We start from the raw sequence: 17,404 nt of genomic DNA, 5'->3' as shown, positions 1-17,404 counted from the left end.
AGGAGTATGTTCGTCTACTACCCTAGCAAATTATTAGGATAGGACTAATGCATATATAGAAAGGGTTGGATTGGCTCTAGTAATTTCTAAATATACAGGCCAAACAGAGGTTAAAGTACTAAATATTTTACACAAGACATTTTGCCGCACACTCACCTTCTTGTCGTCTTATTTATTTTGAAGTGGACATGGTGAATTGTTTTCAGTAGTTTGTATTCGGAAGAAGAAAAAACAAGTCAACAGTAGTAGAAAGGGCACTAGTGTTTAATGGAGAGGAGGAATCAACGTCGGGCAGCTCTCCTATATGTGCAAAGCTTGTCGCACTACAGTATTGAAGCGGGGAAGTATCTCCACCGAAGCTGAACGGGAGTTAGGCCCATTTAGCAAGGCTCTACGTTCTATCTCTCGTGGAGCTAGAAATAAACTAAATCAAATGAAAAAAAAAGCGGAGAGGGCCAGAGTGATCTTTAAAAAATAAACTAGAGGAGTCGAGCGATATTCGAATCGTTTCATAGCTCCACATCAAATTCTACTTTTGGATTTAGATTTAAGAGTTGATCTGAAGCCTGCCAAACGGGCCCCAAAAATGGCAACAGCTCCGACTTCTATGTGGCAAACTCATGATGGGCTGAATGCCTGAATGAGATGGTGTGCCGCGTTCCTCATAACTACTACCTCTCATCTCAACTACTTCAAGGGCAAAATTTGCGCCTTTAGCACGGCCGCCCTTGGTGTACTAGCCTCCGTCTAATATAAGACCATCACCATTGCGGTGCGACTTGTGAAACAGTGAGTCGCTCCGTTGTTTAATGTGGAGATGGAACCTTTTTTAACCAAAAAATGTGCAGCGAAACAACAATTTTCCTACTTTCTTCACTAGTAAAAAGTAAAACTTGTAGCCCAGGTACAACTGTGTAAATTACTGTACATTTAACGCATACTTCTTGAGAAAGTACACCACCAGCATTTCGATCACTCCGTGCAAGTGTACAAATTGTACAAACTATATTAGCAGCCTAAGAATTTTCACGAGCAAGCATGCATATACGTTTTTTTTTTTGCGGGGAAGCATGCATATACGTTGATCAATCCTGTGTCCAACCAATCACACACTGCAAGGACGCACGGCGATCTCCCTCGCAAAAAAAAAAAAAGGACTCACGGCGATCTCAACGACTCCCTGATGTGTGAGATGAATCCGTGTGATTCTCACAAGCCCCCTCGTGGAGAAGCTCCTGCAGATGCGCGTTCCTCGCCATCTCCTCCTCCACCTCCGTGCTCAGCTCCTGCACCCTCTTCTCCAGCTCCCTCACGTACCCAACCAGCATCTCCTCCCTCCCCGCCGTCTCGCCGCCGCCGCCGCCATCGCCTTCTAGCACCTGCATCACCATGTCTCTCTGCATCTCCAAGCTCCCCAAGATGGTCACCAGGTGGGGAACCGCCACGTCGCTCAAGCCATCCTTGCCATCCTGCCGTTCTTGCTCGTGCTCGACCATGTCGTCGTCGTCGTCGTCGTCGTCGTTGTCGTGGTGGAAGGGGAAGCATGGCTGCTGCTGCTGCTCCGGTGGTTTGTCGGTGGGGTCGAGCTCGAAGCTCTCCTCGTTGAAGTTCCAGCCGCTGATGCGGCGGTTCTTGGCGGCGACGACGTTGCCGCCGCTGGCGTGGCGGCACGGCGAGACGCAGCGCGCGCCGCGGGCGCAGCCGCAGAGCTGGGTGGAGTCCCTGCACCTCTCCTCGACGGTGGGGACGGCGTCGAGCACGTTGCGGACGAGGTAGTCGTAGTCCCTGGAGCGGCAGCCCTTGAAGAACGGGTGGCGGAGGAGCTTCTCCGCCGACGGCCGCTTCGCCGGCTCCTGGCACAGGCACGACGACACCATGTCCTTGAACGCCTTGGAGAACTTCTTCTTCTTCCTCGCCGCCGACGACGAGCCCTCGGAGGAGGAGGAGGAGGCGTCGACCTCGAGGCGGACGCGGCTGGTGATCCGCATCAGCATCGACTTGGACGGCGGCAGGTGGGAGAGCGGCGGCCGGCCGTGCGCGAGCTCCAGCGCCGTGATGCCGAACGACCAGATGTCGGCCTTGATGCCGTACCCGACGTGGGAGTGGATCACCTCCGGCGCCATCCAGTACGGCGTCCCGGCCATGTCATTGAAGCACGACGAGCTCAGCGCCGCCCCCGACGGCGGCGGCGCGTGGTTTATCGGGCCGGAGAACGCGGACGACGTCGATGGCGCGGTCTCGTAGATGGACGCGGACACGCCGAAGTCGGCGAGCTTGACCGACCCGTCGGAGTCGACGAGGATGTTGCCGGCCTTGATGTCGCGGTGGATGCGGCCCTGCTCGTGCAGGTAGCACAGCGCGCGGAGCGTGTCCCTGAGCACGACGGCGATGCACTGCTCCGGCAGGCCGTCGGGGAAGCCGTGGGAGAGGATGGAGTGGAGCGAGCCGGCGGCCATGAACGGCATGACCACCCAGAGGTGGCTGCCGACGGTGAAGGAGCAGTGCGCGCGGAGCACGTTGCGGTGCGACAGCAGCGCCATGGCCTTCGCCTCGCGCCACACCTCGTCCAGGTTGGCGCGCGACCGCTCCAGGTCGATCGCTTTGATGGCCACCACCGCCGACCCCAGCGGCACGCACGCCGCCTTGTACACCACCGCGCTCACGCCGCTCCCGATCTTGCACAGCAGCCGGTACGACCCGGCGTCGAGCGGGTACCTCGCCTGCTGATGGTAGTGGTCACCCGCCATGGCTGACGGCGGCGGCGGCGGCCGGAGCAAGGACAACAGTTGTAGCATCGGTCGGTCTCGCATAGTGGCGGTGTCACGTACGAGAGAGACGATGATTAATTAATATACGGCGCGAACGTGTGTAACGAAAGCGTTTGCACGTACGGGAGCGGCGGCTCGTGATCGTCGTTAGCTGCTAATCATCATTCACCATCAGGCGAGAGCTGAGGTGGTTGTTCGGTTTAATTAGCTGCGTGCATGTGAAGAGGTGGTAAAAAGGCAAGGCGCGTAGCGATTCGGGTGGCGGTGTCACGAAGAACTGGGGGAATCTCGTGAAGCTTTGGATAGTTAGTTGGTGTTTATCATTGTGTGTGATTGTGAACGCGACGAACGGGCCAGGCACCACTGTACGCTACACCAGCGTCCAGTGACCGATGATGTGTCCGTATGTCTGTCCATTTGTGGATAATTGTTTCTCTCCCCGTCCTAAATGCATGATCTGTTCCAAAACCTATGAAGTGGTGTCATTTATATCCGTAAATCTAAAAATCATATATTTAGATCCGTGAATTTGGTTTAGTGTACCATCTCCAATTAATCCAATTGTCTTTTGACCGTGGCTTACCGTCACCATGGCACCACATGCAAGTAACACCTTTGTGCTTGGCCCGCTCTGCATATACTTTCTCGCATAACTTAACCTGACCAGTAACCTGAATCCTCCAAAATATCCCAATCAACTAGGGTTTCGATAGCGATGTTAGCAATGGGAGCTGGGCAGGCAGCGAGGTAGCGGCTGTGGCAGCCAAGAGCTGTGAGGTTAGCGGCGAGAGGCAGCGCAGTGAGATGAGGTTAGCGGTGGCACAGTGCAGCCCGGTTAAAGGCAGTAGGCGGCGCAGTGTGGTTTTGCATGCTCAGCATCCCCATGTCTTCTCCAATACAGTCGCTGGAAGAAGCTATCATTGATCAAGTGCTCGTCGTGTAAAGAGAAGACCATCATGGAGCGTACAATGATGACGATGGAGATAGTTTCACTCTGATAGAAGGTGGCAGTCCTTGGGGTTGCTGGCATAAAAGGTACTACCTTGTTTTTCATGTCTTAAATACTCTAGTCATAAAAAAATTAGAAAAATCATAAGATTAACTTAATGCGAGATATCTTAATTCACAAGAAATCAATATTTAACTTCTAGAAGTTGTAGAAAAAAGAACAAATTAAAGTTCATAGCTATATTTGTTATTTTTGTTACAAGTTATAAAAGTTAAATTTGGATATTTACATGCTTGTAACGTGACATATCACATACTACCTCCTTTTCAAAATGTTTTTCGCGTAACATTTGACCATTCATCTTATTTAAAAATTTAGTATAAATACGTAAAAGTATAAGTTAAAATTATATTTGTATTTGATGATAAAACAAGTTACAACAAAAATAAATAATATTTATTTTTTTTAATACGATGAATGATCAAAAGTCAATGTCGTCGTACTTTTTAAATAAAGGGAGTATTAATCTATCATATTAATTTGTTTTTAATTTTTTAATAACTATTTTAAATGATATGTAAAAAAGAAAGGGATATTAATGCGAGGGGAAAAAAAGATACTTCACAAAAAAATTATTTGTTTTGTGGGATACATAAAAGGATATTATTTTATTATTTTAGATACCTGATAAATTAGAGGGTGTTTGGGAGAGTAGGAAGAGGAGCTTTCTCCAATGACAGATGTGGTACACAAAAAATGCAATACGTACGTCAGTTTTTGCATAGGAACTTGTGTCTGTGTGTGATTCGAAACCAAAGATGACTTATCGTAACAAATATTGGTGCATTCGACAACTTTCACAGCATTTTGCAGCAACGCATAATTAAGATAAACTTTTAATCGAGTAAGTAATTATTATAAAATTAAAAATGATATTATTTGATTTTTTTTAAAAAAACTTTCATATATTAAAATTATTGTATAAAATATATCATTTAGCAGTTTGAAAACATATTAAGGGAAAACGAGAAAGTAGTCATTTAAGGTTGATAAAAAAAACTTAGCGCCAGTTTTACACTGATTAAAGTGCCACGTAGGCATGCACAGGTAGGCGTCACGTTGGCAACATAATACTCACCGTGCCAAGATTGTGAGGAGCGAAGGAGGAGGATGCAGCGGTTGGGCAGCACGACGGCGAGCGTTGCCGCGGCCTCCCGCCGGCCACCGGCGTCGAGGGAGTGGAGAGAATGGACGTCGAGCGGCGGCGGCATGAAGGGAGCCGTGCCGTCGCGCGTCCCTCCTCCTCGCCGCAGCTCACCCCGCCCCCGGCCATCCAATGCCGCCGTCGCAGCGTCGTCCCTGACGTGGATCGATCGGCTCCCCAGGCGGAGGCGTCCGGCAATCCTGGATCTGACATTTGGTGGGTGGCGCCCGGCAACAGAATTATTCCCGGCCGTTGCTGGAGTCCGGGTGGCCAGCCAGACCTCAGTTCCAGAGCCCGACGATTGATGGGCTGATTACTGAATCTTCATTTTTTTAGAGAGAGAGAGAGAGAGAGAGAGGATTTAGTGAATCTTTTCATTGAAATTCAGCGGAGTAAACAGTGGAGTCAGCAAGGGCCGTATATTTTCAGCAGTTTCACTTGCAGGCGGTCCTACAGTGGAGATGTAATTGGTGGACCAACTGTGGGTGATCAGAAGGAGGTGCTGGAAGTCTTCAGTAATTCCTGTTTAGCGTCCAAACTTTGCCGCTTTGTCATTTGGCGTGATTTAGAGCTTAACCTCAGTTATCTACTTTCTCCGTTTCACAATGTAAAACATTCTAATATTTTCCACATTCATATTGATGTTAATGAATCTAGACATCTAGATTCATTACCATCAATATGAGTGTGTGAAATGCTAGAATGACTTACATTGTGAAACGGAGGGAGTATTGTAATCTTCTCTCTTTTTTTTTAAAGGGCTTATCTAATGAAATCAGTTCAAACTCTTTAAAGGCCATGCTGGTCTAGAGGAAGCACACTACTACATAAACAATCTTTCCAAACGGCTAAAATGCCGCCTACACCCAGATGTCTATAGGGATAAGGATTTTTCCATACGAGCATTATAACTGATCACGAAAATGGGATTTTCAAAGGCGGGCATATTATGTGGCTCGACTAAAAAAGATTTTTAAACAAAATAAATAATCAGAAACTCTAGGTCCCAAAGCCGTCTCCCACGCGTCGCGTCTAGATCCGCCGTTGTCATCGCTCGAGGCCGCCACTGCCACCATCATCGCGCCCGAAGCCACCGGTGTCATTGTCGCTCCAAAGATCTCCAGTGGCGGAGCTGTCTTCCCGAGGCCGAGAGCGGTGGATAGGCCTCTCCCGACACTAGCATTGACCGCTCTCGAGCCGTTGGGTCCACTGTCATCCCTACCGAACTCCCACAGCCGCTGCCATCCCCGTGTGCTCCTCCCAAACTCCCCGTCATTGTCGCCCTCCCCACAGTTGGATGTACCTCTTCCGAGGCCATGGCGGTGGATCTATCCTTCTAGTGGCTGCCGTCACTGCCGCTTTCACCACCTCCCGGAGCACTCAACACTGCTACGGCCTTCGCCACCTCCCGGAGCGCTTGACGCCGCCACCACCTTCGCCTCCTCCTCCACCACCCAAAGCGCTGACCGCTGCCTCCGCCCGAAGCACCACTGCCCGAACCATGAAGTGGAGGGAGGTGGAGTTGGGGGAGGAGAGGAGACGACGAGGACTTAGAATATTTAAGAGAGAGGGGATTGGCAGGCATCTTAGACGAAGAAGGCTTGGAAAAGGATAAAACATATTGAAGAGAAGCTTTCACAAAGGCCAATAGCCGATAGCTGATGTCACTAGCCTTAACTTCTTTATCTACTTGAAAGCTGATGAGAGTGGCAGACAGGGCCTGTTAATTAAGAGGCCCGCTCGAAAAAAAAATTGATTTTTGCATGCGGGTTTGCTGCCACCAAATTCAGGTGTTTTTGACTTGATCAGTTGGTTGGTGGGCGGGATTGAGGCCATGCTATCTTCATTTCCTGACAAAAAAGATTATGTCAACTGATGTAAACAGGAAAGGGAAGAATGGTACTGTAGATCAGAAAAGGATCATCTCACACTTTGGCTGATCATCTTTTCTAGAAAACCATGTATAGCTATATGCAGAGCTATGAAACAAAAATAAGTTGTACTTTGCAAGCTAAGGTATGAAATAAAATGCTCCCTATTTAGGCCAACATGTCATTGAACTATACTGATAAAATGATCTCCGCAATGCTATTTAGCATCCAAAACAAAGTTTAGCTATATCCATTTGAGTTTTTATCTCCACAAGATTCATCCACCAACGTCTAGACATCATGCACGTGCACTTGAATCTTGCATCATGCATTATTTACAGAGGTAAGTCAAATTAATAGCTGCATCGATAATTTTTAGAATTTATGTCAATTCAGAGTGAAAGTGAAACAATACCTCGGAGAGGTACTGTCCCCGTGTGCGAGCTTCATTTCCAAATCATTCTCTCAAGCAGCTTTTCTGCGGGCAGCATAATTTTAGTAAGAAATTAAGCTGAGATAACTTGATTGAGCATAATTTTGCTGAAAACAGGAAAACAAAAAAGGAAACTAGCTATTCTTGCTGATTTGTTTTCCTCTCTCCCACTATAGCACCTGTTATTCAAGTATTATATGCCTGTGAAGAAAATTGTTACTTTCAAGTGCATGAGTATATGGCTAACCTCTAAACGGAAGTGATTTAAAAGGTACACTACAGCAACATATAAGGCATGGCAACAGGGCAGTAACTGGATTTTGACCCTTTCTTTAAGTAAAATTCTACCTATGAACAGAGAGACAGGGATAAACCAACATTTATGTTAAATATATAATATATTAAAGATATTTTCCCTGGGTTTCATCTAGGACTCACTCTGGCCAAAGAGGAACTAAAATATTCAGTTAGATGACTAATAAGAACAAAAATTCAATCATGTAAACAAAAAGGCTTCGCTAGCAATATAGATATGCTGGTACCATAGCTTACTTTTCAAAATAGTGGCAGCAGATTTAATCTGAGATAAGGACATACTGATATACAGAGCTCTGAAACAATCAATGAAAAAAAATCCATGAGTCCACGACCCAAAAGCTGACTGTGCACTTGGAAAATAATAAATAGAATATTGTAAACCACAGTATTAACAGTATATGATACCTAAAGGTTTAACTAAAATTATTTATGTTTATTCTGGATCATATGAAGATGTCAAAATGGCTTAAATGAATGTTTATTCTTCAAAGTATATGAAAAAGTATAAGCATAATCACTGTGCGCTGACAAATCTTAAAATTTGACATCAGACACTGTAGGGGAAAAAAAAGAGGAGAAATTGGTATAAAGTTCTCTGTAGGGGAAGGGGCCCAAAGGATGGCTGGCTTAATGCTACGAATTGAGTAAGGCTGTGTTTAGATCTAAAATTTGGATCCAAACTTCAGTCCTTTTCCATCACATCAACCTGTCATACACACACAACTTTTCAGTCACATCATCTCCAATTTCAACCAAAATTCAAACTTTGGATCCAACTAAACACAGCCTAATTTGTGGTAACTACCTTTCCTGAGATATAAACAGCTATTGAGCAGATAAAAACACATTGACAGTTAAATATAGAACATGGATACTGATGATCAAAAAAACCTCTACCTGAAGTGACTTTGATGTCATAATATGTGGTTCTTTGCCCAACTTGTCTTTGTGTTTCTCATAACCCCTAGGAAGGCTGTTGGGATCATGTGAAAAGAAAATATCCACATTGTAAAAACCAGTAAAGCCAATCATATCATCTTCATCTTCAGTGTAACTGAAAATATCAACAGAAGCATTAAAGCAGATCGCATGTTAAAACCTAGCCACCAAGCAAACTAGGACAAGAAGAAATTCTTGAGAATTTAAACTAACAGAGTCTGAAGTGAAACAATACAAAGAATATTTGTGCTTGCTGCAATTCTTCCAAATTCAATCAAGGAAGCGAACGCAGGATCGGGAGACGAGCGAGCCAGTCGTCCGCTGCGGCCTGCGGCTGCGGCGACGCAGAGCGCGGCGCATGCGAGGTCCGGTCACCGGTTGGGTTGTTGGCGACGCTGGTGTCGAGCCGCCCGCCCGACATGCTGCTGCTTCGTTCCCTCCCGGGGTCGCCCCCCCCCCCCCCCCCCCCCCCGCCGTCGAGCGACTCGTGCAGTACCATCCGTCCCATGTCGCTGGGGATTGAGGTGGCGCAGTAGCAGCTGGGGGCGGCCTTGCCGGCGGTGAGGTCGGGAGAAGGGGTTGGGGGGCGTTGAATGCGTGATTTAGCGAATCCAAAGGTTAGTGTTTTTTTTTTGTTTTGTTTAAAGAGGGTAGTATATCATTGTAGAATGCAGAGTCTTTGAAAATGAATGAAAAATATACATGCACAAACACAGAAAATACAACTGATATGAGAAGATTCATTCATCAACATTATTGTATATTAGATTGTGAAAAGGAAATTTCTCAACAAGCTATTACATATAGATAGCAGTTAATCAGGGGCTACAAATTAACCTCTTCCTTGCCCCCTCCTATCCATCCGTGCCCTAATTTGCTGAATATGTTGGTCATCTAAGATTGGCAGGGAGCATTTCTTAGGTCTAGGCCAAAGCACCACATCAAGGTATTGGAGGGTATCAAATTTGCTTCGAATCTGGAACTTCCCCTGCAATATTCCGGCCTCTGCACTTGCCCACCACCTTCCATACTAGTCACAAATAAGGACAGCACAGGACATGTCTCGCCAGCTAACCACTTCCTTTGCCAAATGACTAGTAAGACGAGTCCCTGTAAACCATCCATCCAATAACCGGTATCGGATAGGCCGGAAACGTACGGCTTCTGGCAGGGTAACAATTAGCGTGGTTAATGCTATTTTGATGGCCGTGTCATCTGAGGATGGCTGGTAGTTGGACAAAGTCTCGATGGCATTTAATGTGGCATGCAGTCCGAGATTTATTTTGGGTAGATTTTGGCTGGAACCATCACCTAGAAGAGAATGGTAGTCGTCTCCAAAAGTCAGGAGTGTTTTGGGTTCGGGAATTTGATCTGCAAACTTTGGATATACATGCCAATGACCGGTTCTGTTGGCAAATCCGGTTACATACAAGTTATCTGCTCGGATTGACAACATTGCATTGTCATCCCCTCTCCCAATCGGATGTCCCATCTTCCAAGCTACTGGCGCACGATTGGGAGTTTGTTCGCCAAGGATATACCTATTATCAATCTGTAGCTGACTTGAGGTAGCAATTACATCGTTTCGAAACATGTAAAAATTGACATAGTAACTGTTTCTGAAGAAGTCGTAATCCAAAACATGATATGGAGCCCACCCAACACTGAAAAGGAGAAAAGAAATCAGAAAAAAAAAACAAATGGAGCTAAGACATAAGAATTATATTAGAGCATCACCAATAGATTATCTATAATTTTCTCCTAAAATTTTATTTTTGGGTTTTCTAAATTGAAAATAGGAAGTAAAAAAACTCCTCCCTCTAACAGATAGCCTAAATTCAATCCCCAAAACTTAAAAGTGGGCCTTTCTGTTAAACTACCAAGAGAAAATTCCTTTTTTTTTCTTTCACACGCAGAAAGATCGCTATCTCCCACGTGCGGGAACGAAGAGAGAGGCGGATTGCGTGATTGGGAGCGACTTTCGCTCCCGCGTATAAACGAAGCGAGAAAATGGGGGAAGGGAACTCCAAAACTCGGGTAGGAGAGTAGGGGATCTGTTACAGTTGATTTTTGGACTAAAATCCCTCAAAATCAGTTTTGGGAATCAGAGAGGTAGACTGTTGGTGATGCTCTCTCCCTCCATTCACAAAAGTTACACCTATTGCTTTTGTCACCAAGATAAGGAGAAATTAAACCATCTTGGATGTTACAAAATCAAGGAGTGAATGTAAGCATGTAACCAATGAGGATTTAGATGACTCCTTGAGTTCTAATAAAACATTTAATTTATCTCCTCATTTAAGTCTTGAATGCATAAAGATTATAAATAGGAACAATTTATTTGGAAAATCTCAAATGTGAAATAGGTGTAACTTTTGTGGATGGAGGGAGTAGAATGCAAACAACATAATTCTTATACATTCCGACGTACCTCTTGAAGAACTCTACTGATTGCACGGGGAAAACAAGGTATAACAGAAACACCGCTGTAATGACAGTAGAGGTAGACATGGTTTGTGTTAACACTAATAACTAGCTCATCTTATATAGTCTTTACCTGGTGATTTAGCTAATTAGTTGGTAATAATTAGATATTGTTAATTAGTTGGTAGTGAGTAGTTTGAATATTTAGTTGGTATTGAGTATTTGAATGTAAAAAAAACAAATTAATATAGAGGATTTTGGTAATTAGTTGGTAATGTGTAGGTTGAAAAATTAGTTGGTAATGAGTAGGTTGAATGTAAGAAACATATGAATATAGAGGATTTTGGTAATTAGTTGGTAACATATTGCTATAATTATCGGTGGTAAAAGTTCTTCATCAAACCCCCTACTATATCAATACATACTAGACAAAACTTTTGCCCTCTATTTTTTTTTAAAAAAAGAACTCTTCATCAAACCTATGAGCTAATGTATACTATTCTACTAATAAATGGTTTTTGCAGGTTGCCAAAAGCTTAAAACCGATATTCGCATGCGATTAGGTCACCCGCCTGTACGAAAAGATATTTGAAGATCACCATTTTTATATGTTGTCGGCCCAACCACAATCTAATGGATTAATTTTTTTAAAATTAATCTATTGTATCTAAACGTACATCATATGCATCTGTATGCACCGAAACCTATACACGATAGAGTACACGTACACATAGTTAAGTTATCTATAAGTACGTATGCACACACATATCTATGGGCTATATATGTGTTATGAAATATTTGGGTGATCTCATCCATCTATATGGATAGAGTAGCAATCAATTCTGGGACACGACGGTTGGTCGTGCCCCACACCTCTTCTCGCCTCACGGCGATTCTAGCAACGGACGTGATGGTTTCCAAACCATCGCGTCTCCGGTTGCCACCCCTTCCCCATCTATATATTGTACCGTATTGATCAATAAAGAATCCGCTCATTCATTCCCTACATTCTTGTGTGCAATTCTCTCTCGCTCAATCCCTTTCGCTCAATCAATCTTATTCACATCCAATACGTTATCAACACTTTCACTCTCACGAAGGAGATCGCGAAGTGAAAGAAGGAAGAAACATCGCTTTTGATCTAACAGAAAGCGAACAGAAGATTCAACAGAGAAGGGACATGGCAACAAAAGAGTTCGACGAACTCGCCCTCGATGGGACTAACTATCCCATCTGGGCTTCTGATATCAAAATCAATTTTGCCTCTCGGGGGATTTTAAATACAATTGAGGAACCCAATGATGGGGACCCGGAAATTGAGCCCAGGAAGCTCAATACAGCACTTTTTCTTTTGAGACTCTACATTCACAAGGATCTCAAACATGAATACATGTTAGAGACGAGCCCTCTCAACCTTTGGAAAGCTCTAAAAGAGCGTTATGATCAGCAAAAGGAACTCATTTGGCCTGAGGCTAATTATGAGTGGGTTCATTTACGCCTAAGGACTTTAAAACTGTGGCAGAATACAGCCATGTTGTTCATAACATTTGTTCCAGGTTGAAGTTTTGCGGACAAGAGCCAACGGAGGCAGAGAAGATAGAGAAAACTCTATCAACTATGCTTCCAGAGGACAGGATACTGACTCAACAGTATCGCACTAACAATTTCCAGAAACATTCTCTGCTTATACATACATTGACTCAGGCAGAAAGACACCATGAGCTTTCTTTAAAGAATGCCCAACAGCGCCCACCGGGCTCTGCTCCACTGCCTGAGGTACACTTCAATGTACAGAATAATGCTGAGAATAAGAAAGGATTAAAGGAAAATTCTTCGAATAATCCTAAGAATCTGACTGGAAAGTGCAAATGCAACAACAACAGGCGCAAATTCAAGGGTCGAAAGAAAGGAAAAGGGAAGGGTAAGGCACCACAACCTCGTAGCAATGGCAACAAGCATTGCAACAGGTGTGGATCTGACACTCATGTCGCTAAAGACTGCCTCATCCCGAAACATCTTGTTCTCTTGTACCAAAAATCCCTCAAGGACAAAAAGTCTTCTGAGAACCCAAGATTTGAAGCCCACTTCAATCTTACACATGAAGAGCGACCTGAGGTTGCAAGTTCTCACCAGGCTCCTGTTGAACCAGAGAGCAACCTCAATGTTCTCCCAGAAAATGTCGCTCCACTCTCTGCGATGGACGATATGTTCATCGAATATTGCTCAACGGACCCACTTGGAGATTTGCAATGATCTCGGTGCGTCCCACTTGGAGATGAAGCTGCTCTTATCTCAGTGTGCTTGAAATAGTATATTGATATCCTATAAGTTTGCCAAACAATATTGGTTGTAATAAGTAGATAAGTACGAACTCCCTTATATTGTAAGGTTGTATGGCTTGCTAGTCATTAGAGTATGTACTATTAACATATGTAAACGTCATACTATGTATTTGATGTTTTAATTATTGTATGTATGTATATATATTGGATAAAGAATTCTTAATCAAGTAATTCTTCTTTCATTATAGATGTCTATGGATATCGCTCCGATTGGAGAGGAATTATGTCTTGTGGACAGTGGTACCACAAACTCTATACTTAGGGAGATCAAATACTTTCAAACTTTCAAAAAGAGAGAAGGCAAAGTTTTGACTATCGCTGGGCGTGATACTGTGATAGTTGGCTCAGGACGAGCAATTATTACACTCCCAATGGGTACACAAATTACAATCGAGGATGCTTTATTGTATCCTGATTCAACCTGTACCCTATTAAGTTATAGAGATATCCGTCAAAATGGGTTCCATATTGAAACCCATATGGATAATCGAGAAGAATTACTTCTCTTAACCAAACAAAACGGATATGGCAAACGCATTTGCGAGAAAATTCCATCTCTCACATCGGAATTGTACTATACATACATTAAGCCCATTGCACATGTTGCGTACAAAGTAATTTTTCAAAATGTTGATGCATTCCACACTTGGCATGATCGACTTGGGCACCCCGGTATCGGGATGATGAGAAAAATTATTGGCAACTCTATTGGTCATCATTTGATCACTGACAAATTTCCCAAATCCTCTGATTTCGTATGCACTGCATGTGCTACTGGGAAACTGATTTTGAGACCATCTTATCTCAAAATTAGAGCCGAACCACTTCAATTCCTTGAATGCATTCAAGGAGATATCTGTGGCCCTATTGTGCCAAGATCTGGACCGTTCAGGTACTTTATGGTTTTGATTGACGCATCTACTAGATGGTCTCATGTGTGTCTTCTATCGACACGAAACCATGCCTTTGCCAAACTAATGTCTCAAATTATAAGGCTGAAGGCAAATTACCCTAAACATAGGATTCAATCAATCCGTATGGACAATGATGCCGAATTTACATCTCATGCTTTCAATGATTATTGTATGGCATTGGGAATTCAGGTTCAGCACTCTGTTCCATATGTTCACACACAAAATGGTTTGGCTGAATCATTGATCAAAAGAATTAAGCTTATTGCTTGACCATTATTGATGAATTGCAAATTACCTTCGTCGTGTTGGGGTCATACAGTTCTGCACGCTGCTGACCTTGTGCAACTACGACCAATTGCATATCATGAAACTTCCCCAATGCAGTTAGTACGTGGAAATCCTCTAAGTATTTCCCATTTGCGTAAGTTCGGTTGTGCTGTATACATACCGATCTCACCACCACAGCGTACCGCTATGGGCCCACACAGGAAAGTGGGGATCTATGTGGGATTCAAATCTCCGTCGATCATAAAGTATTTAGAACCCTTAACAGGTGATCTATTTACTGCCTAGTTCGCTGACTCTATTTTTGATGAGGAACATTTCCCAGCATTAGGGGGAGACTTCAAGTACCAGAAAGAATGCCAGGAAATTGATTGGGATGCCCAAGGTATTCCCGCCTCAGACCCACGTACTACTGAAACTGAACTTCAAGTTCAGAAAATTATACATTTGCAAAGACTTGCAAATAACCTGCCAGATGCATTTACCAATTATAAAGGTGTGACTAAATCTTTCATTCCCGCTCAGAATGTGCCAGAAAGAGTGGAGGTACTAAATAAAAGCACTCAACTTCCGCTCACTAAAAAGAGAGGAAGAAGTATGGCCACTCAGCGAGAAACAATTGCTAATAAGCAAAGAAAGACGGTAAATGCAAACCAACCTTTAGTTGGCACACACCAAATTGATACTATATATCAAGCAGATCGTGATAGTCTGCAACCTAGCTCGGTGGTGCACAATGTTGAGACTAGGAATTCAGAAGACCATAGACACATTGTTTTGGGAAATCACGATGAGTCTATACGGGTTGATGAAATTGCCATCAACTACTCTGAAACTGGAGAATCTTTTGATAGAAGAGCTACAATTGTCGACACTAATTTTTCTGAACAAATTGCTGATTGCCTCCAAGTTGATCCAGAACCTAGGTCTATAAAAGAGTGCCAAAAGCGCTCTGACTGGAACAAATGGAAGGATGCACTTGACGCAGAGTTAGCCTCGCTTTACAAAAGAGATGTATTCTCGGCTGTAATGCCTACTCCTCGTGGTATCTTTCCCATGGGATACAAATGGGTTTTCGTCCGGAAACGGAACGAAAACAACGAGGTGGTGAGATATAAAGCAAGGCTTGTAGCACAAGGTTTTACGCAAAAACCTGGCGTTGATTTCAACGAAACTTACTCTCCAGTTATGAGTGGTATAACTTTCCGATATTTAATATCATTGGCAGTACAAAATCTTCTATTTATACAGTTGATGGACGTAGTGACAGCATATCTTTATGGGTCACTTGATTCTGATATTTACATGAAGGTTCCTGACGGAATCGACATCCCGAATCAGAAGGTAAATCGTAACATGTATTGTGTTAAGTTGCAGAAGTCACTTTATGGCTTAAAACAATCGGGCAGGATGTGGTACAACCGATTAAGTGAATTCCTTTCACTAAAGGGATACACTAAAAATGATGATTGCCCGTGCGTCTTTATCAAAAAGTCCCCCACAGGATTTTATATTATCTCGGTATATGTCGATGATCTCAACATCATTGGCAATACACAAGATATTAATGAAGCACATCATCATTTAAAGACGGAATTTGAGATGAAGGATTTGGGTCAAACCAAATTTTGCTTAGGTCTACAACTTGAGCATTTACCTTCTGGAATCCTTGTGCACCAAAGTGCATATACTCAGAAAATTTTGGAGAAATTTAATATGGACAAGTCATATCCTTCCAAAACCCCTATGGTGGTTCGATCTCTAGACGTGGAGAAAGATCCATTTCGACCAAAGGAAGATGGTGAGGATGTGCTTGGACCTGACTTTCCATATCTTAGTGCTATTGGCGCACTTATGTACCGTGCAAATAGTACGAGGCCGGATATTGCTTTCTCGGTAAATCTATTAGCAAGATACAGCGCTGCTCCTAGCAAACTCCATTGGACTGGAGTTAAGAATGTCTTTCGATATCTTAATGGTACAAGAGATATTGGACTTTTCTTTAAAAAGAACCAGGATTCGACTTTAATTGGGTATACTGATGCTGGCTATCTATCTGATCCCCACAACGCCAGATCACAAACAGGATTCGTATTTTTACAAGGTGGAACTGCTATTTCATGGAAGTCTTCTAAACAGACTCTGGTAGCTACTTCCACAAATCATTCTGAAATAATTGCATTATATGAGGCATCACGTGAATGTGTATGGCTTCGCAGAATGGTTAACCACATATTAACATCTTGTGGTATTGGTTCATTGGAATCACCTACCATTATCTATAAAGATAATGTCGCTTGTATTCTTCAGATGGAAACTGGTTATATTAAGAGCAACATCACTAAGCATATTGCTCCTAAATTATTTTATCCTCATGAGCTTCAGCAACATGGAGAGATAAACATCTTGCAAACTAAGTCATGTGATAATCTTGCTGATTTATTCACAAAATCTCTACCATACTCCACATTTTTTAAATGTGTCGAAGGAATCGGTATGAGAGGCCTTAAAAATTAGCAGGATTCAGGGGGAGTATCTTCCTCTGGAAAATAACCTATTTTCGTCATATTATACTCTTTTCCCTTTGTATGAGTTCTACCCTTTAGGTTTTCCCATCCAAAGATTTTAACGAGTTAATATCAACATAAGTTATATGTCTTATCATTTGGCTTTTCCCCACTGGGTTTTTTACTAAATGATAATTGTAGACATTATACTATTTTAGATCATACTATGAGCTTTACTTATAGATCTAAAATAGTCAATAATATATATCACGGTTCTCTCCTTATTTTTCCCACTGGGTTTTCGAGGTGTTTTACGTGATGTATTTAACTATAATTATTTTTAAGATTATCTTTACAGATATCTAGAACAGTGAAAGTGCAATGATCAAAGCTGGATTCGATCAAGGGGGAGTGTTATGAAATATTTGGGTGATCTCATCCATCTATATG

The 17,404-nt window shown here is 43.2% G+C and overlaps 2 protein-coding genes, 1 long non-coding RNA gene and 1 pseudogene across 3 annotated transcripts; 1 reads left to right on the top strand and 3 right to left on the bottom strand.

Annotated features, from left to right (window-relative positions):
• Nucleotides 1–820: 820 nt before the first annotated feature.
• Nucleotides 821–2,925, bottom strand: LOC127768005 (serine/threonine-protein kinase BLUS1). The gene has a single exon (XM_052293506.1). The coding sequence runs from the start codon at nt 2,808–2,810 to the stop codon at nt 1,170–1,172; it is 1,641 nt and encodes a 546-aa protein (XP_052149466.1). The 5' UTR covers nt 2,811–2,925; the 3' UTR covers nt 821–1,169.
• Nucleotides 2,926–5,951: 3,026 nt separating this feature from the next.
• Nucleotides 5,952–8,909, bottom strand: LOC127768402 (uncharacterized). Its single transcript, XR_008016580.1, has 4 exons — nt 8,441–8,909; nt 7,778–7,836; nt 7,208–7,270; nt 5,952–6,771 (listed from the first exon to the last, which is right to left on the bottom strand). It is a non-coding gene; the product is annotated as an uncharacterized LOC127768402 (long non-coding RNA).
• A 183-nt stretch (nt 8,910–9,092) lies between these two features.
• On the bottom strand, nt 9,093–10,993 carry LOC127768616 (uncharacterized; annotated as a pseudogene).
• Nucleotides 10,994–12,086: 1,093 nt separating this feature from the next.
• Nucleotides 12,087–13,159, top strand: LOC127766367 (uncharacterized). Its single transcript, XM_052291428.1, has 2 exons — nt 12,087–12,388; nt 12,463–13,159. The coding sequence occupies exons 1-2, from the start codon at nt 12,087–12,089 to the stop codon at nt 13,157–13,159; spliced, it is 999 nt and encodes a 332-aa protein (XP_052147388.1).
• The last annotated feature ends 4,245 nt before the right edge of the window (nt 13,160–17,404 follow it).

This window comes from Oryza glaberrima, chromosome 3 (genome assembly GCF_000147395.1).
Source record: "Oryza glaberrima chromosome 3, OglaRS2, whole genome shotgun sequence".
NCBI lineage: Eukaryota > Viridiplantae > Streptophyta > Magnoliopsida > Poales > Poaceae > Oryza > Oryza glaberrima.
This window is presented reverse-complemented; position numbering and strand designations above follow the sequence as displayed.

What these genes read in the sequence shown, in the direction of transcription:
- LOC127768005 (XM_052293506.1), bottom strand. Translation starts at nt 2,810, where the DNA reads ATGCGAGACCGACCGATGCTACAACTGTTGTCCTTGCTCCGGCCGCCG.
- LOC127766367 (XM_052291428.1), top strand. Translation starts at nt 12,087, where the DNA reads ATGGCAACAAAAGAGTTCGACGAACTCGCCCTCGATGGGACTAACTAT. An exon ending in TGGCCTGAGGCTAATTATGA is followed by an intron (nt 12,389 to 12,462) that starts GTGGGTTCATTT and finishes CATTTGTTCCAG; the next exon opens with GTTGAAGTTTTGCGGACAAG.